This window comes from Dromiciops gliroides, chromosome 3, assembly GCF_019393635.1.
Source record: "Dromiciops gliroides isolate mDroGli1 chromosome 3, mDroGli1.pri, whole genome shotgun sequence".
In the NCBI taxonomy this organism is placed as follows: Eukaryota; Metazoa; Chordata; class Mammalia; order Microbiotheria; family Microbiotheriidae; genus Dromiciops; species Dromiciops gliroides.
The window spans coordinates 434,189,456-434,213,547 of record NC_057863.1 but is presented as its reverse complement, the minus strand read 5'-3'; the positions used below and the strand labels follow the sequence as shown (position 1 = coordinate 434,213,547).

The 24,092-nt window shown below is 40.2% G+C and overlaps 1 protein-coding gene across 1 annotated transcript in view; it reads right to left on the bottom strand.

The window, feature by feature from the left end:
* The window catches only part of TTN (titin), a 336,226-nt gene that overhangs the window by 11,681 nt on the left and 300,453 nt on the right, over positions 1 to 24,092 (bottom strand). The window contains 30 exon segments of the mRNA XM_043993320.1: positions 275 to 580; positions 691 to 1,266; positions 2,476 to 2,775; positions 2,877 to 3,182; positions 3,416 to 4,000; positions 4,098 to 4,400; positions 4,786 to 5,088; positions 5,929 to 6,228; positions 6,345 to 6,632; positions 6,759 to 7,352; positions 7,543 to 7,824; positions 7,908 to 8,213; positions 9,633 to 9,938; positions 10,087 to 10,383; positions 10,595 to 10,885; positions 10,979 to 11,284; positions 11,376 to 11,678; positions 11,784 to 13,850; positions 13,942 to 14,241; positions 14,544 to 14,831; positions 15,634 to 15,927; positions 16,345 to 18,111; positions 18,260 to 18,565; positions 18,675 to 18,977; positions 19,769 to 20,068; positions 20,187 to 20,474; positions 21,785 to 22,081; positions 22,177 to 22,479; positions 22,569 to 23,156; positions 23,258 to 23,554. Of these exon segments, the coding sequence (XP_043849255.1) occupies positions 275 to 580; positions 691 to 1,266; positions 2,476 to 2,775; positions 2,877 to 3,182; positions 3,416 to 4,000; positions 4,098 to 4,400; positions 4,786 to 5,088; positions 5,929 to 6,228; positions 6,345 to 6,632; positions 6,759 to 7,352; positions 7,543 to 7,824; positions 7,908 to 8,213; positions 9,633 to 9,938; positions 10,087 to 10,383; positions 10,595 to 10,885; positions 10,979 to 11,284; positions 11,376 to 11,678; positions 11,784 to 13,850; positions 13,942 to 14,241; positions 14,544 to 14,831; positions 15,634 to 15,927; positions 16,345 to 18,111; positions 18,260 to 18,565; positions 18,675 to 18,977; positions 19,769 to 20,068; positions 20,187 to 20,474; positions 21,785 to 22,081; positions 22,177 to 22,479; positions 22,569 to 23,156; positions 23,258 to 23,554 (13,350 nt within the window).

Below are 24,092 nucleotides of genomic sequence, written 5' to 3'. Positions count from 1 at the left end.
CAGAAAAAATAAAATTGACAATTCACTCCAAGAACCTTATTGAAAAAAAAATTCTAGTCTGTTTGAATAAGAAAGGGATACAAAACACATATGCCTTTCCCTTCCTTTTGTTGCTGAATTAAGATTCACCAAATCTGCATGTAAAGTTTCATAAAAAGATCATCAGCCTAATTCCCATCTTAATCACTTTTCTAAAGTAAGCTTTTCCATTAGAAGGGTGAAGTGGTATGCAAAGATGGGAAGTTATGGAGGTGTAGAATTGTGCCTTGCTTACCAAATGGTGTCTTGATAACAACAATTGATGAGACCTCTAGAGCTTCACTAATGCCATAGGTGTTCTGAGCAGATACTCGGAAATAATAGCCAGCATTTTCTGTGAGGTTAACGATTCTGCAGCTCGTTACTGAAATGGCTGAAGATACCAGCTGCCACTCGGCACCTTCCTTTGCTTCACATTTCTCAACCACATAGTTGGTTATCCATGATCCTCCATCATCTGTAGGAGGTTTCCAACTGATTACGGCAGAGTTCTTAAGTAGTGCTTCAATCACAATTGGCCCTGTAGGCTTGTCTGGCTTATCTGTCAATAACAAAACAAGATAAATAATTATAAAAGCAGTGCCTTAGTGTTTCACCAAAAAAAAAAAATCCACATACTCTTCCCTTTGGGGAAAAAAAGAAAAAAAATACCTTGTATTTCCACATCAAGGATAGCATCAACTGTTCCAAAAGCATTGCTCAGCTGTACTTTGTACTTCCCAGCATGGGTCTTACGCTGGACGTTCTTGATGATGAGATGAGTATAGTGCTCAGTATTCTCAATGGTAATGGTCTCTGAATTTTTCAAAGGTTTCTTGTCATGGAACCAAGTGATGGCAGGTACTGGACGACCGATGTACATAACATGCAGACGGAGAGTAGACCCCACTGCTGCATAGTATTTCTCTTTCAGGGGGTAACCAGGGTGGAACTGAGGAGTTGCTTGCAAGAGTAGCTTGCTGCTGGTTTCTACCTCTCCAACTTCATTGGTAGCTGTGCAGGTGTAGACACCTTCATCCTCTTGTTCCTCTGTCATTACAGTAAGAGTATGAGTGCGCCCATCTGATGACATTTTGTACTTTCGGCTTTGTACTAGCTCTTTGCCAAAGTGGTACCATTTAATATCTGGAAGGGGCCTTCCAACAATCTGGCAGGAGAGCTGAGCTGCTTCACCTAATTTAGTAGTAACGTCTGCCAATTCTTTTCGTACTCCTGGTACCTCTCCCGCTGAAATGGGAAAAAAAAAGTATAGTATTAAGTATGCGTTTTTCCTCTTACTAAGGAATCTATTCCTCTTTGCTCTGAATGTGGGGTTAGTTGATCCATAAATCCTTACATGTTTAATATATCATTATTTACCTAACAGTTTTTAAGGTCAGTTTTTTGAGACTTACTAGCTAACACAGTTCATAGAACACTGGGCCTGTAAGACCAGAGTTCAACTCCAGCTTCAGACACTAGCAAGCTGTATGAACTTGAGCAAGTCTCTAAACTACTGTGTGCCTCAGTTTCCTCAACTATAAAATGGGGATAATAGCATTTAACTTCCAGGGTTGTGACTATCAAATGAAATAATTGTGAAGCACTTAGCACAGTGCCTGGCATTTAGTAGGTGCTACATAAATGCTAGATATTACTCTGATCTTAGATTATCATTATTATATTAGCTTTAAACATATTTCAGGTTTTGCAGGGGTTATTGTATTTATAGACCTCCACTGAAAAAATATTCTTAGGATCTGAATTATCATTCACGGTCACAAAAACAAGGTCAGGTTGACCTTTCCCTTCATAAATGGGATGAAACTAATTATGTATACTTCTCAGGTGGTTCCCTCTGAAAGCCCCAGGTCTTTTCCTCCTTGCCTAGAATTAAGGTTTGTTCATCAGGAAACTGAGGGAATATCTGATCTCTTCCTTTAAAACTGATACATGAGAAGCCTCAATGAAGAGTGGGACAATGGTCTTTGTGTTAAGGAGTCCTGCTGCAGCACCATGATCAATAGCACTGCCCCTAGCAGTGCTTATTCGGACTGTGTATGGGGAATGCCCCTGTATAAAGATGTGTGTGTGTGTGTGTGTGTGTGTGTGTGTGTGTGTGTGTGTGCGCGCGTGCATGCATGTATACATGTGTATCACTGTGTACTTTTCTCACACATTCAATAAATACTAGTTGGATGATTTATATAACTGCAAGTGTCCCACAAAACTTTATGCCAAAATCACTGACCACCTGTATATGGGGAAAAATTGGCCTCAGCATTTAATTTAGCTAGTAAAACATTATGTGACATAGAAGAACCATACATGGGATAGGGTTCAAAGTAGATGACTTTTTCGGTCAACAACAACAAGCAACCATTGAGTGCTTATTACACACAAGGCACTGTGCTGAATCTTTTCAGTTCTAAGGGTCTATAATTTAGGGATACATACATGTCAGTTTAGTCTTCACAGACATGGCAGTTCTTCGAGGCCTGCTGATTCCAGTCTCATTTTCAGCAAAAACCCTGAATTCATATTCAGTGGCTTCCAATAAACCACCAATGGTGAACTGCCTGTCTTTAATACGGTCCTTATTGCTCTTCTTCCATGCACTCTCTCCAGATTGCCGGTATTCTACCCAGTATCCAAGAATTTCTTTGCCGCCATCACATTCAGGTTTCTCCCACTGAAGAGTAACACTATCTCTGGATATAGATAGGATCTCAATCTCTCCAGGTTGGCTTGGTTTATCTGAAACATTTAAAAATATTTGAAAAAGAGGCCAAAGTTATCTGCCAAAAGAAAAAAGAAAAGATAACGCAACTTTTTCAGAAATATGACCGTTTTCTCACCAAATGGATCCTTGCATACAACAGGTTCAGACGCAGGACTGGTTTCACTTAAGCCAACATCATTCTGTGCAATGATACGGAATTGATATTCAGCATCAGGAACCAGGCCTGTGACTGTGTACATCGTGGTAGTGATTTGGGTCTTGTTGTGCCGAACCCACTTGTCAGTAGAGGTTTCTTTCCGTTCAATATAGTACCCAGTGACCCGAGAACCACCGTCATCTTTGGGGCGTGACCAGGACAAGCTAACAGAACTCTTCGTTACATCCAGCACTTCTGGAGGATTGCTGGGAGGCTCTGGAGGGTCTACAAGTATAACAACAAACATTTTGTTAAAAATGATGTGAACACAGGTACAATTCCTGAAGCTGGGGGAAGGGAAGGGCGGAGAGAGGGGAGCACAGGGTAGAAAGGAATAAGCCTTTATCCATTATATGCTAGGTACTGTGCTAAGTGCTTGGCAAATATCTTATTGATAAGAAAGTAAATAAAACAATCACTTTTTTTTCTTAGAGTTAGAAATACAAATGTAGACTTACTCAGTGGCGTTTTTGGTATGACTGGTTCTTCAGATTTCAGGGGCTTGCTGATACCAAACTGGTTTTCTGCTGAAACACGGAAGTGATACTCTACATTCTCCTTTAGGCCTTTTACCACAAGAGATGTGCCTCTAACTCTGGAATCAATGGTATACCAGGCAGCTTTGGGTACTTCTCGCCTCTCGACGATGTATCCTATGACATCCGTGCCGCCATCATCAGCTGGAGGTCTCCAGCTTACTCTTACGGAACGAGCTTGTATGTCATCATATTCAAGTGGACCTTCTGGAGTGTTTGGATTTCCAATCACCTTGACCTTGATGTAAGCTGTCTTCTTGCCACACTTGTTTTCTAGAACCAAGTCATAGTTGCCAGAATCATCCCTATCTGCTTCTTTAATCACAAGTTCAGTGTGTGTGTCGGAGGTTGCAATCATAGCTCTCTTACTAATATCCTGGCCTTCCTTAGTCCACTTGCATATTGGGAATGGTTTTCCTTTGATTGGTATGGTGAGCCTGATGACTCCACCTTGTCTTACAAAGACGCCTTCTTGGTATCTTTCATCAAGTTCGTAATCGGGATATTCTGAAAGAAAAAAAAATAGCATTATATCGCATGTTTATTTATGTATGAAAAAGTTATAAGGTAGTTACTAAAGGATGTATATAATTACACTTCTTACCAAGCATTTCAGTGACTTTCACCGTTCCTGGTACTTCAGCAGGTTCCCCAGGTCCGCCAGCATTACAGGCTAAGACCCGGAATCTATATTCTGCACCTTGAGGCAGGTGTGTTAGTGTATATTCCCGGATCTTGGTTGGAGTGGTATTGCATTTGGTCCATTCGTGCTGATCAACCTTCTGCATTTCAATCAAGTAGCCAGTGACTTTAGATCCTCCTTCATCTTCAGGAATGCTCCAGGCAAGGGAGACTGATGTTCTTGTAGTATCAGTAACTCTCGGGTTCTGGGGCTTTCCTGGAGGAGCTGAAGAAAAAAAGCTGATTTAAAAAATAGAGCATAAAATGGCCTTGAAATTAAAAACCAAAACCAAAACCTTCCTGCCCCCTAACAAACACAGCCCTTGAAATATTCATGATTATTCATTTTGAGAAAACTTATTTTATCAATTAAAACAAATCTATTAGTTTTCTCTTTGTCTTGATATGGTAGAAAAAGCACTGCCTTGGGAGTCTGGGCACCCAGGTTCAAATACCACATCTCACGCTTTACTCCTTATAGAACCTTGGACGAGTCACTCAGTCTCCCTTTATTACATTTTCCTTATCTTCAAAGTAAGGGTGTTAGACTAAATGACCCCTGAGGTTCCTTCCAGCTCTAGATCTGATACTTTGACCCCAAGAATACTTACCAATTGGATCCATGGCAACAACAGGTTTGGAAGGACGACTTGGTTTCCCAGTGCCTCTTGCATTAATAGCGGTAATACGGTGTTCATATTCTAATCCTTCAATGAGGCCAGTGGACCGATAACGTGTCATGGTCACTGCTACTTTATTGACACGGACCCAGCGATCTGCTCTGACTTCTTTACGTTCTACAATATAACCAGTGACCTGGGAGCCACCATCATCCTCAGGTGGGAACCAAGTTAGTGTCATGCCATCACGGGAGACATCAAAAATCTGTAATGTTTCTGGAGGTCCTGGAATACCTGTTGTAAGAAACACAGGTAAACAGAAAGTTGACTATACATAGGCACTGAAAAATAATCACAAAAGTAGTCATGAGTTCATGGGCCGTAGCTTTCAAGTTGTGATGATGTTTCCAAGGTACTTGCTATATGTGCTTTTCCTGATGATCCTGGCTTCTATCAAGGCCCAGCTCATATCATACCTTCTTCAAGAGGCTCTGCCTGGTTCCTCCCTCCTCTTCCTCCCATTCCTCTTTGCTAGTGCCTTCCTTCTGAGACTGCTTCCCATTTACACTGTATATATTGTATATGTCCACCGTTGCTTGAATGTTAAATGTTGTTTAGTTCATTGGAATTCCTTAAATTACAGATCCCTTGGAGGCAGGGATTATGTTTTTGTCTTTGCTTAGCATGTAGCATGATACCTGGCACATAGTAAGTGCTTAATAGATGCTTGCTGATTGAATGCTTCTCTTCTCTCATCCTTTGAGATTAATACAGGAATATAATTCCACGATCCAGGAGATGTGTGCTCCAGTCTCAATTCAATTACCACCTGGCCATGTGACCTTAGGCAAGTCATCCTCTGATCCTCAGTGGCCTTTTTTTTCCCCTTTTCAATTAGGAAATTGGACTAGATGATCTGTGAGATTCCCCCAAGCTTTAAAATTTATTTTCTTATGAGCATTAACATAAAACCTTATGACACTGTCTGAATCCCTCAAATCTTTGCAAATGCTTAAGCTTAGTTATACAACCCATCTTCATTAATTTTCTAGGTATAGTGGAATGGATTCCTCATTTTTTCATGCATAGCTCTGGGTGGGGAATGGAAGGTGGAAGAGGGGAGGGAAGACTTACTGATGCTGCTACGGCATTCTATGACCTCAGACTGTAAGTAAGAGCCAATTCCAAATCGGTTTGTAGCAGCTACACGGAACACATATTCACTTCCTTCTGTGAGTCTGGTAAACTTAAAAGTCGTTCTAGTCACGGATTCAGAAACTGGCAGCCAGCCTGGTCGATGGGCATCCCGCTGTTCTACCACATAACCGCTTAGTGGAGCACCACCATCCAATTCAGGTGGCTCCCAGGAAATGGTGACCGAAGTAGCATCGATTTCATCAATTTTGATTGGCCCAGTGGGTGGTCCAGGTTTGTCTGAAAAAGTAAAACAAATTCCATCTCATTTCAAAATGAAGTCAAGTTACTGAATCCTGACAATTTGAGTAGTAGAGAAAAGTAAAACTACTTTTACTTTTATCATGTGAACTCACCAAGAATGATAACTTTGATCGTTTCTGAAGTAGTTCCAGTCACATTCTTCAATTCAAGTGTGTATTCTCCAGTGTCCTTTATAGTGGTCTCCCGGATTGTTAACTTGGCTACTTTACTATGGGTTTCAACAGTGACACGTTCTGATTCTTTCACTTTGGAGCCAGAAAAGAACCAGGATGCAGCTGGAGGTGGACGACCAGCAATTGGTATAACCAGTTCTATGGGTCTGCCGGCTGGGACATGAATAGTTTTTTGAGGCATTGTAGAAAGATCAATTGTGGGCAATACTAGGGAGAAAGAAAAGTTGAAAAAACTTTAGCAAACCCTCCTAAAACATTCATGCTGAGAATATGAAAAATTATATCTTTTGAACACTTTTTCTTTTCAGTCATGTTAGATTTTCTAGCACTTACCTCGCAGGTCTTGAACAGTTACTGCTGTGACGATCTCTCTTGGTTCAGACACACCTTTCTCATTCTGTGCCCTCACTCTGAATAAGTACTGTTCACCTTCATTGAGTGAGGTAACAGTGTGCTCTAAGATGGTTGGTTTCAAGGTTACAACTTTCATCCATCTTTCAGTTCCAGCTTTACAGGCCTCAAGAACATATCCAGTAAGCCTGCTACCACCATCGTAGAGGGGTTTCTCCCAGGCAAGAGAAACACTGGACTTTGTAACATCCACCACTTCCAGCTTTTGAGGCACCAGGGGAACTTCTGAGACTAGGACAGCATCAGATGTTTCACAAGGCTCTCCAATGCCATAAATATTCTCTGGAAGTACTCTGAAGTAGTACATAGTTCCTTCTACAAGTCCAGAAATTCTATAAAGTGTCTTGCTGCATTTAGTAGTGACTGTTTTGAATGCTCTCATGGCAGCCTCACGTTTCTCAATAATGTAGTTGTTGACTGGTGCACCACCATCAATAGTGGGGATCTCCCAAGTAATGGTCACAGAATCTCTCGACACTTCCTTAACTTTCACAGAAGGACATGGGCCAGGTGTATCTGAAAACATTAACAGAGTCGTGTTACTTCCTATCTGCATGATTGGTTGATTGCATGAAATATGGTCTTCCATTATTTTATCTTTCTTTTTTTGTTTTTTATATAAAGAGGGTCAAGGGACCAGGGGCATGCTTTAAGACAAAATTTAAAAAATACTCAAAGATCAATTGAGTTTAAGAGAAATGCTTACCATATACTTTAACAAGGACTGTTGCTGATTTTTTGCCAGATTGATTTTCTGCTTCAATGGTGTATTTTCCAGCATCATACCGATTAACTTTGTCGACAATAAGCAAAGTATAGCTTTCAGTAGTGTCAATAATTGCTCGACTTGCAAGATCAATGCCCTTTTTGCTCCATGTGATAACAGGAGGTGGCCTTCCTGATACAGATACCATAAGGCGCAAAGATCCTCCAGCTCTGACGGTAACAGTTTTCTTCAGATCATCAGCAAGCTCCAGATCTGGAATTTCTGGAAGACAAATCCAAAATGAATGAACTTGCCAAACACTTGGAGAACAAATAATTCCATTAAAAGAGTAAGATTATAAATACCTAGTCTTTCAACAGGTTCAATTTCAGCAGTTGATTCACTGTATTCACTTGTGCCATTCACATTTACAGCAGCAACTCTGAAGCAATATTTCTGGCCAGTTTTAAGATCTGGGACGGTGAATTCATTATTTCTTAGAGTCGCATTTGTATGCACTCTGTACCACTGATCAGTTCCTGTTTCCTTCATTTCAAGGACATAGCCTATGATGTCAGCACCACCATCATACGTTGGTTTTGTCCATGCCAGGCTAATGCTGCGTTTGGTCGTGTCTACAACTCTTGGAGAAGAAGGTGGTCCAGGAGTATCTTTGGAAGAAAAGAGCAGAGGTGTTACCCTTGGGATGTGTAATTCATGATTTCAGATATTATCAGTGCACTTTGGGACTTGTGTAGCATGACAAATTTTTATAGCTATATCCTTTGGTCACCATTTAGTTTAGTATTAGAAGATGATGTGGGTTTTAAAAGAATTGTGCCTCATCGTGGCATGTAGGTGATCTTCTCAAAAGCTACGTGTGACAATGAGCACAAACTCTGGCCTGTTGGTCCTGGTGACATACTGGCTGCTTTCCAAGCATCAGCCTAAGTTCAAAAAGGCTCATCGCCAGTAAGTAGTGAGACTGTTTAGAGATGGATTCTTTGGCCATGACAACCCAAAAGAGCAAAATGAAGAAAATAGTCCTCAGTCCTGCATTGTCCCTTTCTACTTCTATAATGACAGTGGGAAAGTAGCAGAAAAAGGGGAAGGGAATACTTAAAAGGTCACAGTTTTTAGGCCATCTTATTAACTTAAAGAAATATTGCAATGGAAATGGCTCACTGCCTTAGCTTTGTCCTTCACTCCCTAATGCCTATTATTTCAGTAATTTGCTGTAGCCATTTCTGGGTTTTAGTGTGCCCATAAGTCTCCTATATCCTTCTGTTAGGCTTTTCTTTAGTTGCTTGCCTCATCTGAGGAAAGGACCTATTTGTTGTCTTTGATTCTTAATAAATTTCAGAATTAACTTTCCATGACATCTATTTTTTTCATTTTCCTTACAGAAAATTAAATTACTCAGCTCTGATGCTTAAATCTTTAAATAATTTTTTTTAAATTAGCAAACTCATTTTAAAAAAGCAAATTAGCAAACAATTAGAAAACTATTTCTCTACCACCTCCTCTTCGTTGGAAAAAGCAAACAGTTTTGTAGCAGGGTTCAACAGCTACTTAACCTTCCTGCCTCCAAAAAATGGTAGGAAGAATGTGGCCATAAGATAATTTTGTTTCCATCTCAGTCACTGATAGCTGAGTTGTTACTTTTACCTTACTAGTATGAAAGTGATGATGCATATAATTTTATTAATTAAGCTAATAGTAGCCTTCAGCTTACTTAAAGCCTCTTAAAGCAACTTTTTCGTTATTACAATAATGGATTATTCATTTGCAGGGGGCTCTCCAAAACATAGTTTTCAGTCTCTACCCCACCATACCACACTAAACACATGGCAAGGGTATCCTGCATTTCTCATGGAAGGGAAAAACTGCAACTATTATTACAAATATTATCATTTTTTGACTCACTTAGTAGAAGAATAATTGAAATTTATAGTTATTTAACATGGGCAATATTTAAAGCAGTCCTAAATGAACTCACACCTTGCTGGGTAACATTGATTTCTATGAGTTCTCTGAATCAGTGAATTCCTTAACAGGAACTAAAGGCATGTGTACTTCTTGGAACTTACATGAAGGTTCTTTGCATAAGATGAAGTTGGAAGCTTCACTAGGTTCACTGTTACCAGCAGCATTTACTGCTGTGACCCGGAACTGGTATTCACAGCCTTCCATTAAGCCAGTCACTTTAAGTCTGGTATCATAAACGGTATAATCTTTATTGACCCGGGTCCAACGTAGACTCTTCTTTTCACGTTTGTCTACAAGGTAGTTGTTGATCTCATTGCCACCATCAGATTCTGGCTTTTGCCACTGAATGATGATGTGCTCTTTGCCAGCACCCATTTCTTCAGGCATACCAGGGGGTGATGGAATAGCTGTTCATGATTTTATGAAAAAGAAACAATTAGATTTGCGTGAAATAAAGTGGTATTTCCATGACTGCCTACCTCCCACCTTCCCCTTGACCCCAATGAATTTCAAAGCACAAGTCCTAAATGATGGCCCCAAAATATTAATACTCACTGAATGAATTTCTAGCAATGATGGGTCCTGATTCAACAGGTACACCTGGACCATATTTGTTGACTGCCCTCACACGGAATATGTATTCATTGTTCTTGATGAGTCTGGTTACCACAAGTGATAAAGTTGGGCATTCCCCCTCTACGATAACCCAGTTGAGTCTGCTCGTTTCACGTCTTTCCACGATGTAGTGAGTTATTTCTGCACCTCCATCTTCTTGAGGTAGGGTCCAGGCTAGAGTGCATTTCTCTTCAGTTACTCTGCTGACAGTGAGATTTCCACATGGACCAGGAGAATCTGAAGAAAAAAAGGCACAATGACATACAATGAATCAATCAGCAAGCACTTATTAAGAGCCTATTTTCTGCCATGCACTGTGCTTGGTAGGCATTGGAGATGCAAAGATAAAATTGTTCTCAAGGAAATTGCATTCTACTGGAAAGAATATTCCACAGTGGAAATTTCAGTAGAATAAAAGAGCATGCATATTGACCCAGGAAATACTCACCAAGTACTTTGACCATGACAGACACAGTTTTGGTTCCACTGGCATTCTTTACGGTTAATGTATATTTTCCACTATCGCTTCTGTCACAGAATTTGATTACAGCAGTGGCTCGTTTGCTGGTGTACTGCAAAGAGACCTTTTCACAGAGATCTAATTCTTTGTCTCCTTTGGTCCAGATAATTTTGGGCTCAGGTTTGCCACCAACTGCTGCATCCAGAACAAGATCAGATCCAGCTCTGATAGTTACAACATCTCCATGCAATCTAGCATCCAATTCAGCTTTGGGTGGTGCTGTCAAAAAAAAAAAAAAAGATAAAAGTAAGTATTTGACAACGTATCTCTCAAGCTGTAATAGCTTAAAGAAGGCACTTGACTTTTTCTTACAATATTCATCTCTGCAAGTGACAGGGCCCGTGGATTCTGACCCTTTACTAACGACACCAGCTGCATTCTTGGCTAATACACGGAACTCATAGGTATCTCCTTCACTTAGAGCTGTCACAGTGAAGAAGTTCTCAGATACGATGGTGTAGTTGCACTTTAGCCAGCGACCATCTCCAACCTCACTGACTGGCTTCCGTTCTACAATGTAGCCTATAACCTTGCTGCCTCCATCGTAAATTGGTGCAGACCAGCTCAGTGACACTGTAGACCTGGTAACATCTGTTACCTCTGGTCTTCCTGGTGGATCTGGAAGAGGTATGAAAATAAGGTGAAACATTGTTCTGTGACTACTGAAAAATAACCCCCCAAACACAGACCCTTCCAGTGTGACACCTACCAACTGGGTTTTGAGCTATCATAGGTCTTGAAGCTTCACTGGCTTTGCTAACACCTGCTGCATTTAGTGCATAAGTTCTGAACTGATATTCCAGTCCTTCCACCAAGCCAGTTACTTTGTAGTTGCATTCTAAGCAAGGTACTTTGTTTTCCTTCACCCAAAGAATGGTGTTGCGTTCTTTCTTCTCAACCCAGTATCCAATGATTTTGCTGCCACCGTCATGGTATGGTTCTTCCCAACGGATAGCCATGGCATTTGCAGACACAAAGTAGACCTCAGGCCTGGTAGGTGCACTTGGAGGGACTATATAAAAACAATACAGAAAAAAGTAGTTAATTTGGAACTCAGTTCAGGAAAAATCCCCATAGTTTAACATTCATATTTTGAGAAATCACATGTTTTCCTTACCGAATGGATGTTCAGCAACTATTGGTGCGGATTCCAAAGGTTTGCTGACACCGAATCTGTTTTCTGAACTGACGCGGAAAGAGTATTCCATGTATTTTGTGAGGTGGGTCACTTTAATCTGTGTACGTTTGACGCTGGAATTTATAAGTTGCCAAGCTGTTGTCCCAGACTCACGTTTTTCAACTATGTAATTAGTGATTTCAGTGCCCCCATCATCCTTGGGTTCAGCCCATGACAGGACACATGACTCAGCAGAGACAGAGGAGACTTCAATTGGGCCAGTAACTGGACCTGGCCTTCCAATGACAATGACAGTAACTATAAAAGTTTTTACCCCTGCTGTATTCTCAAGGGTCAAATAGTAACGTCCAGAGTCACCTCTCATGCTCTCTTTAACACTAAGCGTGGTCCTATCTTTTGTTGTCTTGATACTCATTCTGTCAGTTTCCTTAAGTCTCATCTCTTCAAGTTTCCATGTTACTTTGGGGGCTGGGCGACCGCTGATTGGTATGTCAATGGTAAAAGGGCTTCCGGCTTTGCAAGTTATGATCTGATTAGTAATTCCACTGAGATCTGCAGTCGGTTCAATCTGAGGCTCCTTGATAATGACAGAACAGAAGGCTTCCCGGGGTTCACTGTAGCCTGCATCGTTCTTGGCTTTCACGCGGAATTCATATTCAGTGTTCTCTACGAGTTGTTCCACTGTAAAAGTAAGCTGCTTTGTGTGACCAGCTTCAACCCAGAAATCGGAACCTTTCTGTCTCATTTCAAGGAGGTAACTGGTGATTCGGCTTCCTCCATCATGGTCAGGTTTAAGCCAAGCTAACACTGCTGAGGATTTGCTTGTATCAATAATATCAAGCCTCTTAGGTGGAGCAGGTTCTTCTGTGGCTACAATTGGCTCTGGCATTTCATATGGTTCACCAATGCCATACTCGTTTTCTGCAGAAACACGGAAGTAGTGGGGGACTCCTTCTAAGAGGTCAGTGACCTTGAAGATCTGGCGAGTGCATTTTTCACTGACTACCTGCCAGCTACGACGACTTGCTTCTCGTTTCTCTACCACATAATGATGAATTCGGGCACCACCATCGAGGATGGGTGCATCCCACATTAATGTAACAGATCCTCTGGTTACATCCTTGAAAGTAATAGGACCAGGTGGACCAGGAGAGTCCAGTACCTTGACGGTGAATGTTATAGATTTGCTTCCACTGTTGTTTTCCAAAGAGAAGGTATATTTACCAGCATCATTTCTATTGCAGTTCTCCACAGTGAGGGTGCTAAAGGAGTCTGTTATATGAATGTCAGCTCGAATACTAAGGTTAGAATCTGGTTTGCTCCATACTGCAGTAGGAGTAGGTCTGCCACTGTAGGCAATGAACAGACGGATACTGGCCCCTGCTCTGACAATATGTGTTTGCTTGAAGTTTGCATCAATGTCAAGTTCAGGTGGTGTCAGTCTGTCAACTGCTTGGATTGTACCAGACACCTCACAGCTCTCTCCTTTGCCAGCTCCATTGACAGCACTAACTCGGAATTTGTATTCTTCACCTGCCTGCAGATTGGTGACAGTATATCTAGTTTTGACGCAGGCTTCAGCATTGACCTTCTGCCACTCTCCTAAGTCTGCTTTGCACATTTCAATGATGTAGCCAATTATTTCCATGCCACCATCAAAAACTGGTTTGGTCCATTCTAAGCTTACAGTTGTCTTTGACGTGTCTGTCACTTTGACCACAGTGGGAGCACCAGGTGGACTCACTGGCTCTCTACATTTAATCAATCTTGAAATGCCACTTGACGGTCCTACCCCTGCAGCATTTTCAGCCATGACATGGAATTCATATTCATTGCCTTCAGTCAGTCCAGTAACTTTGTGTCTGGTCTCAATAATTGGGTGCTTGCTGATTACTTTTACCCATCGCATACTCTTCTTTTCTCGCCTTTCAAGGATGTAGTGCTGGATTTCATTACCACCATCTGATTCTGGCCTGGCCCACGTGAGTGTGATGCTGTTGCCAGTGATGTTGCTAGGCTCTGGAGTACCAGGTGCATCTGGAACAGCTACAGAATAAAAAATCAGTTAGACACATTTGCTTGAAAAGTGGATTGCTGTTTCATGTCTTGGTCTTAAGTAAAAAAGAGAAATACTTACTGTACTGTATTTGGGCAACCACTGGGTCAGAATCAAGGGGCCTGCCAACACCAATTTTGTTAACTGCAGAAACACGGAATTGATATTCATTGCCATTTATTAATTTAACTGCAGTGTAACTATGGGCTTCACACTTATCCTCGATGAGTGCCCATGCAAGCCTGCTGGTTTCTCGCTTTTCAATCACGTAGTGAGTTACAGGAGAACAACCATCATTCAGTGGAGCGTCCCACCAGAGCGTCATCTTCTCTCCGGTTATATTAGTGAATCTTATTGGCCCAACTACTTTTCCTGGCGTATCTGTAAAGGAAAAAAAGTTCTCAGAATTAGAGTTACCATTTGCTTTTATATTTAGGATAGAAATTGACATTTCAAAACACAAACTTTACAACATGAGTTTTAAAGTTAAGCATATGCTTTTATAAGTACCTTGCACGGGGCAGCTAGGTGGCGCAGTGGATAGAGCACCGGCCCTGGAGTCAGGAGGACCTGAGTTCAAATCCGACCTCAGACACTTAACACTTACTAGCTGAGTGACCCTGGGCAAGTCACTTAACCCCAATTGCCTCACTAAAAAAACCAAACAAAAACAAAATAAGTACCTTGCACTTTCACAGTAAGGTCTTCTTTTGTGGAGCCTGAGATGTTTTTGGCTTCAACAGTATATACTCCACGATGGTCACGATTGGCATCCCTGACAAAGAGAGTGCTGGATCCCAGGACATCTGTTATTTCCATATTCATTTTCTTTTCGATCTCTTGTCCATCTTTAAACCAAGTTACCCGAGGTACTGGCCGACCCTTTATCAAAGCTTTGATTCTTAGGCTCTCTCCAGCCTTAATAATGAGACCATCAAAATATTCAGGACCAAATTCTATTGTTGGAGGAACTATAAAAGAGAAAAGAAAACAAAATCAGCTCTGTTGTTTTGTTTATTTCACCAAAATATAATTAACTGTAGTAGTTCTAGAATATAAAATCTGTAAAAAAAAAAAACCCAACCTATGAAGTACAACAGTACTACAGAAGAGTGTTTTGAAAATAGGGCTAACGAGTAAAGTAAAAATGATCATTTGCATTTTTTTTTGATCATTTGCATTTTATCAATCTTCCTTCATTACTATTTTGTCATTTATTGTGTACAAATAAAAATGAAATCTGTAGGGGCAGCTAGCTAAGGATTTGAAAATAATTTATATTTCAAAATTATAACATCGTCTTTGTATTATCTACATATGTTGAAATATGTTGTTGGAAATAAACATGAGCTAGGATCAAATATTGCAGTGAATGTAGTGGTATACTTCCATAACTTCAGTCAAATAATACTTGGGAAAGAAAACTGTTAGCTGCATCAAGTCTTATTATAAAGATATTAATATAAAGGCTGGAAGAAATTATAATGCTAATAACTCATCTATTTGGTAAAATCTATTTTGATATTATCTATATGAAGATATGGTGAAATTAATAGGCATGTATTTTTTGGGGGTGGGGCAATGGGGGTTAAGTGACTTGCCCAGGGTCACACAGATAGGCATGTATTTAAAAACATTGTATCTACCTATGAGGAGAAAATGGAAGCCTTTGAAGATGGGAGGAGCTAAGCAATAGCATCCCTATTTTATAGATAAATGGACTAAAAGTAACTTCTTGCCAGTCACAGAGCATCAGTAATTTAAAGTGCTTACCATTTTCATCTCTTGTCATAATGTAGCCTGAAGACTGTGAAGGAGGGCTGATTGTCCCAACAGCATTTCTTGCAATTATTCTGAATTCATACCGGTCTCCTGGACTAAGTCCTGTTACAGTGTACTGACATTCGCTGACATCAGTAAAGTTGCATCTAAGCCAACGATCATTTCCTTGGCGTTTCTCAATACTGTAGGCGACAATCTTACTGCCTCCATCACGCAATGGTGGATTCCACTTAAGTGTGATAGTCTCCCGGGTGACATCAATGCTGTCAGGAGTGCCAGGTGGGTCTAAAAAGATTTTAATGAAAATTATATATGAAATTTTTCTTATAATTAGCCTTATAAGTTGATCTAGTTAATATAATAGCAGTCATTGTTGTGGGACTTTAAAGTTTGTAACGAACTTTGCATTTATTGTCTATAAATATAACTCTATGAGGTAGCTGCTATTATTATCCCCATTTCAAAGATGAAGAAACCAAGGCTGAGAAGTTAGCTGACTTAGACTCATATAACCAAGTGTCTTAAGGCCAAATTAAATAGCCCTCCTGTAGGTAGAGCTAATGAATAGCTATATAGTCTTTAAAGCAATGGATATGAGGTTGTAGATGGAGGGGCAAGACATTTGGGTTACAAGCTATCTCTATTACTATCTCTATTACACAGCTCCCAAATGAAAAAAATGCATAAGATTCAGTCACTTACCTACTGGAGAAACAGCTAGGGTAAATTTGCTTGGATCACTAGGTGGGCTCAGACCTGCGGAATTTTCAGCATATACACGGAACTGGTAATCCAGGCCCTCAAGCAGTCCAGTAACTCTGTATTCTCTTCCAGAGATTGAAGTTATGTTAACTTTCTGCCATAGGATGCTATTTCTTTCTTTCTTCTCAACATAGAATCCAGTAACTTCTGACCCACCATCATAGGGTGGTGCATCCCAAGTTATTGACATGCCATCAGAGGTTATATTGTATACAACAGGCTTCCCTGGTGGGCCAGGTACCCTGAACTGATGTTTTGCTACAATAATTGTTGAGACAAGTGGCAGGCTTACTCCATATCGATTTTCTGCTCTAACCCTAAACTGGTATTCAGCATCTTTAACTAAGTTAGGAACTTTAAAAGTTGTCCTAGCAACACTGGAACACACCATTTTCCAGTTAGTTTGTGAAGCTTCTCTTTTCTCAATGCTGTAACTAGTGATTTCTCCTCCTCCATCATCTTCAGGAACATCCCATGACATTATAACACTGTCAGCTTTAATCTCATCAAATCTGATGGGCCCTTTGGGCTTTGATGGAGGTCCAAGTGTAATGATTGTAATGGGAAATGAGTTTCTGCACACTGCATTATCTAGAATGACGGTGTACTTCCCACCATGCTCTTTTTGCACATTTTTGATGTTCAAAGTAATTTTGTTTTCTGTTTTGCTGAAACGGACCTGTTCGCTTTCTTTCAGCGGCATACTGTCCTTCAACCAACTGATAGACGGTTTTGGTTTGCCTTTGTAGGGCAATTCAAGGTGTACATTATGACCAATTCTTACACTGATTTGTGCTCCAGGAATTTCTGAGAGGTCAACTTCAGGTGGAATGACAAGTTCTTTCACAGTAATTGGTCCAATCACAACACTGTCACTCAGTCCTTTCTCGTTCTTTGCAGAAACTCTGAATTCTAGGACTGATTGTTCTTTAAGGTTTTCGATTACAATTTCACATGTCTTACTGATGCCGGCATGTGACCATGTTTGTTCACCTTTACCTTTTCTCTCAACAACATATTCTGTAATGACACTTCCACCATCAAAGTCAGGTTTGGACCACTGCAAGGTAACTGATGTCTTTGTTGAGTCTTTCATGGAAAGATCCCGTATGGGAGCTGGCACTTCGGCAGCTTTCACTGGATCAGTAGTTTCACAGGGCTCCCCTACTCCATTTTCATTTTCTGCAAGGACTCTGAAGAAATATGGAATCTTCTCTGACAAGTCTGTTACCTTAAAGGATGTATGGGAGCATTTGTGTGAAACGACAGACCAGGTTCTTTTGGTGGCATCTCTCTTTTCAATGACATAATTTATTATGGGAGAGCCGCCATCGATGAGAGGAGGCTCCCAAAACAGTGTGACAGTACCCTGGGAAACGTGTTTGAGTTGTAATTTCTGGCAGGCTGCTGGTGTGTCAAGTACTTTAACACTCACAGATGAAGACTTTGGCTGCCCAACTCCATTTTCTATTGTTAGGACATATTTTCCTGTATCATTTCTTGTAACTTGAGGGATAATGAGTAATGAAGATGAGTCGGTGTTCTGAATGTTGTATCTGGCATCGCTGCCAAGATTCTTTTCTTCTTTTCTCCAAGTAACGGTGGGTGGAGGTCTCCCTTTAAATGGAATCAAGATCTGTACATCTTCACCAGCTTTTGCAATGATGGAAGTTCTAAGAGCCACATCCAAGTCAATCTCTGGTTCCTCTGTAGAACAACAATGGAAAAAAAAGGATATTCAATGTTCAGAATTTTTAAAGTAATTAAGAAAAAGCTACTTATGAGAAAACAAGAAATAAATAAGGTGTGTGTGTGTGTGCATCAAGGGAACACCATCAATATGTAAGGTACCTACCAAGTATGTCTTTAGGTTGCACAGGCTCTGTCATTTCAATAGGTTCTCCTTGTCCAGCACAGTTTAGGGCAGATACACGGAAATAGTAATTGACTCCAGGTTTCAGGAGAGGTACAACATACTCTGTTGTTCTTACTTCTCCTTTGGTACTAACAATAGTCCATTCCTCACTGTCACCTTCTCTAATCTCCACAATATACCCGGTAACAGCACTGCCTCCATCATAAACAGGTTTACTCCAGCTAAGAGTAATTGAGGATTTTGTTGAATCTACAACTCTCAGCTTGGCCGGTTGACCTGGTGGATCTGTAATGAACCATCATAATGAGTTTTAGGATCTCCTCACATGTTAAGAACCACTTATAACAAAGAAGAGATTTATATATGTAGGGATGGTTTATGTATGTTTCCTTACCAATAGGATCTGCAGCTTTGTAGAAGTCAGATGGTTCAGAGAATGGACCTTGACCAGCTGCGTTTACAGCACAGACTCGGAATTGATATTCACTATTTTCATTGAGTCCTGTCACTTTCTGTCTGGTGTCACGGATAGTTTCTTTAAATACTTTGAACCAGCCTAGACTCTTCTTATCACGTTTTTCAAGGAAGTAGCCACTTACTTCACTACCACCATCTACAACTGGTCGATTCCAAACAACGGTCATTGAATTCTTGGTAATCTTAGTCACTTCTGGTACACTGGGTGGCCCAGGTGTAACTATTTAAAGAAAGAGAAAATGTGCTCTTTAGAAGCAATGTAGCTAATGTGGGGACCAATTTTTAATTGGGGAGTGCTAGCTAAGCGGCTCACCGCAATATTGGGGCAAGGAAGGAGACCGGCAGCCTCCCTCAAAACAGAACAAGATTTATTTTAACAAGAACGAACTTTTAAAAAAACACAAACAGGATCAGTAGGATCAAGGGAAAGGAAATAAAATGGGGAAAGGGAAATTATAATACCTGAAAAAATACCACCGCCCAGGAATCAGCTGAAAATACGCAGCAGAATGCCAGTTGCTTTCCAGCTTCCACCTAGAATGCCCAATTCTCCTCCCCCAAACCTAGAAACACCCCACACAGTCCCAGCCAATGGGATGGCCTCTCTGACAGTCACATGACTGCCCTCACTAGGCTTCCAATCATTATAATTTTGCCAGACCCATGTAGGCATCGGGGAGTGGTGATGACGTGAGGTGCCAGAGCCCTGGCAATGGCTACAACTAGTGGGTGGAGCACCGTGCAGTTTGCGGAGCCCCAGGCCAGTGCTCGCTGAGGCATAAAAACCTCAAATAACAATTAATTCTTTACACTAAAAAATCCCCAATCAACCAGCAGCCTTTCAATCCTACCTGTTTGTGCAAGTTGAATTAATTTTACTACCTTTTACTCTGCTCAAGGATGAGTCATGATATTTAGAAAGGGAAAGGAAACTAGTAAAAGTAAATTATGTGCTACTCATTTATAAGGCTATGCATTTTATTTCAGTTATCTTTTGTCATTGTGTCTTACCGAATGCATTCTTAGCTACAACTGGCTCAGACTCCAGTGGATCGCCAACTCCATACTTGTTCACAGCCCGAACCCGGAATATATATTCATTTCCCTTGATGAGTTTGGTAGTGGTAATGATGCACTCTTCCAGATTTTCAGACACTATAGACCAAACAACCCGGCTTGTTTCACGTTTCTCCACAATATAATGAGTTATTTTGGCACCACCATCATCTTCTGGAGGCCGCCAAAGGAGGGTGATCTTTTCAGCAGTGACAGTCTTAAATTCAATTGGTCCACCTGGAGGCCCTGGTTTGTCTATTAATAAAAAAGAGATGCACACATACATGTAAGATTTTAAGAAGATGTGGAGCCCAGTTTATAACTGCTCATATGTAGGAAGGTAAAGAATGACAAGCTGGTATCCAGCTCTTACCTAGGATCTGCACTCTGATGCTGGCTGATGCAGAACCCATGGCATTCCTTAGCTTTAATTCATAATGCCCACTATTGATCCGACTGGCATCTTTGATGAGGATAGATGCAAGATCTGTTGTATTTTCAACAGATAACAGTGCATTTGTCTGTAACTCTTTGTCATCTTTGTACCATTCAATTGTAGGTTGAGGTTTGCCAGAGATTCCAGCTCTGAGCTTTACAGATGTTCCAGCTCTATATTTGACAACTTCAGTATATTCTAAAGGCAAGTCAATTACAGGTCCACCTGAAAGATAAATTGATAAGAAAAAATATGCACATATAAGCTTGGATATATACATATATATACACTCCAACAAATTCAAAGGTAAACTTTTTAGTCTTTATTACATTATTAGGTTTAACAAGCACAGAATTAAGCATTTATAGGCACTGTCATATCGACTAGGTTTGGGGACTTCAGTGAAATAGAACTGTAATGGCCTTCATTATAATCTGAAATAAGTTAATTATTTATGATCAACACATGTCTACAATCAGTCAATCAATGAACAAGTATTTATTAAGCACCTACTCTGTGTTTAATAACCCCACTGGGGATAAGAAACCAAAGAGTCCCTGTCCACAAGGAGCATTAGCCCTCAGACAGAGAGCAGCTCCCAGATCATTAGAATATGAAGAATTACTTGAGGCAGTTTAAGCGTGGAGGAGGATTAGAAGTTAAAAAGCCTGGGTTCTCTTTCTGGTCTGCTCTAACTCATTGTATGACCTTGGGCTAGTCACTTCACATCAGTGGATTTTTTTTTTTTTTGGTGGGGCAATGGGGGTTAAGTGACTTGCCCAGGGTCATACAGCTAGTATGTGTCAAGTGTCTGAGGCTGGATTTGAACTCAGGTACTTCTGAATCCAGGGCCGGTGCTTTATCCACTGTGCCACCTAACTGCCCCCGACATCAGTGGATTTCTTAAGTAGATCTGTCTTCTTTAAAATGAATAGATTGGGCTATATGAACTCTAAGATGGCTTCTAGCTCTAAAAGTCTGTTTCCATATAAGAAGGAGGTGATATTTTTGCCCAAATTTATAGCAATACATTTCTTACATTTAGGAATAAGTATCATAGAGCACTTGAATCTTTTGTCAGCATTCAATTTTGCAACCAGTAAGTGTGCCAAAACACTCAGTTGATAGGTCCCCTTTAGGCCATTTTAAAGGATATCCAAAAGATCTGGGTTCAAATCCTGCCTCAGATACCTACTAGCTGTTGGACTCTTGAGTTTCAGGGATTTGATGGGTTCTGAGATTCCAAACCCCAAGTCTGAGACTGTATGACTAATCAAAATAAGATGTCTGAATCTTAATTTACCTCAGAAAGCAATATTCCCTGTCTACTCAGACATGATTCTAGGATTTGGTTCTAGGAATTTAGTCAAGAGATTGCATTCTATTTGAAAATTAAAACAAAGTAATAAAGCATGCTTTATGAACTGATATACAAAGTAGTTTTTTTAATCTAAATTAGTTTCAATGAAAATCAAACTACTTTTCAGCCCTATATATATTCAGAAAAAAATCTTCTGAATGGTGAAAATTCTTACCATAGGAATCAATGCATGTAATGGGACCTACAACTTCAGAAGGATTGCTAATGGAGCCAACTGCATTCTTAGCAAAAACACGGAATTCATACTGGGAATTCTGAGTTAAGCCAGATACAACAAACTGAGTCTCAATAACATTGGTAAAGCTGGCTTTGGTCCATCGGCCATCTGGAAGATCACGTTTCTCAACAATGTAGCCTGTTATCTTGCTTCCACCATCAAAAGCTGGTTTCTGCCACAAAAGGTTGACAGAGGTCTTTGAAATATCTGTGACACGAACATTTCTTGGCGGTTCTGTGGAAATCAATGCAAGAAGATTAGTTTCATGTGTACAGGAATATTTCCAATGGATAATTCTAGCAGGCAGGTTCTATCTTACAAATACTCACCACAGGCATCAATGGCAAGAACTGGGTCAGAAGGATGACTTGCTTTTCCAATGCCAGCAGCATTTTCTGCATACACCCTGAATTCATAAATAAGTCCAGCACTGATTGTACTGACTTTGAAGTGAGTTGTGCGAATGATCATTTTATTAACCTTCTGCCATAAAATACTGTTTCTGTCCTTCATTTCTAGATGGTATCCAATTACTGCATTGCCTCCATTGGACACTGGCTCATGCCAACCAACGGTGATGCTCTCTCGGGTGACATTTGTGACCCACGGTGTAGAAGGTGGTCCAGGTGTTGCTAAGTGAATAGAGAAAACCCCAAGAGTTAACAAAAATTTTCAAACATTTGGGATAGAGGAGAAGTGTAAAGTTGTAGTAATGACTTACTGTATGGGAGTTTGACAGTCACACATGCTGAATCTGTGTGATCACTGATGCCAAAGCGATTTTCAGCCTTGATGCGGAACTGATATTCTTCTCCTGTTGTAAGTTTCATGACTTTCATCATGCTTCTTGCCACTGTTGCAGAAACTTCAGTCCATGCTGCGGTACTTGTCTCTCTCTTAAGGACAATATAGTTGGTCACTTGACTTCCACCATCATACTTTGGTGGCTGCCACTTGAGAACCACACTATCTTCAGTTACATCACTGATAACAATAGGGCCTGATGGAGGACCAGGCCTGTCTAGCACGATAATATTAATAAAAGCTTTTGTTGTTCCACTGGTATTGGAAGCAGTGATCTCATACCTTCCAGCATCAGCAGCAACACTTTCTTTGAGATTAATGGTGAGGTTTTCAGCAGTAATTTCAGTATTAAATCTCATGGTTGCTTTTAGTGGGACACCATCTCTGGATAATGTCACTTTGGGAAGTGGTTTTCCAGAAATTGGAATGTCAACCTTAAGGCTGGAACCTGCCCTGACATAGACAGTATTACTTGGGAAGTTAGTCATATCAATCTCAGGTGGTTCTGAAAGAAAATTTGGCAAGGTCAAATAAAAATTAGTTGATAAAATGAATTTAAATCAATACAAAAAGTTTCAAAGTTTAGTTTAACATGATTGGGCTTACCTAGTTGGTCTTTAATAAGAACAGGGAGTAGAAGTTCTCTTGGATCACTTATACCAGCTTGGTTTTCAGCAAACACTCTGAAGAAGTATTCAGAGTTTTCTCTCAGACTGGAAACAGTGTGATGAGTGGTCTTTACAACTGCACATTTAACCCAGTTCTTCTGTCCTTTTTCTAAAGCTTCAACAATATAGTGTACAATTCTACTTCCACCATCATGCTCTGGCTTGAGCCATATCAGAGAAACACTATCTTTAGAAACACTTGCCACTCCAAGTTTTTCAGGTGGGCTTGGTTTTTCTAAGGAAAAAAAATTAAAAAGAAGTCAAAACCAAAGCACAATTTTCTCTTCACATGTATTTCATGAAAGTTACCAAGACTGTTATTTGAATAAACATTAATCACACAGTTCAGAGAAAGGAAGACCTGAGCTTTAATCTTGACTCTATTTTTACAGATTACATTAATAAATATGGGTAGTTTACTGCGTCTCTCTGAGCCTCAATTTGCTCGTCTGATAAATGGGGATAATAACACCTAAGGTATGTACCTCATAGAGTAATGATGCCAAAATGAGGTCATGTTCATAAAGTGCTTTGAAATTTTAAGCAATTCCATATACATCAACTATTATTATCATCACTAATATAAGTAAGGCTAATTTTGTGCCAGCCAGTTAAAGATAACTATAATTGTCTAATTGTAGTTAAACATGGCCACTGTCATATTTAAATGATAAGTGGTTTATTTACTTACAAAGAGTTTTCAGTACAAATTTTTTTTTTTAAAAAGCAAACAAAACCCCAAGAGACTGGGTTTTAAGGACTATTTCTGTCTT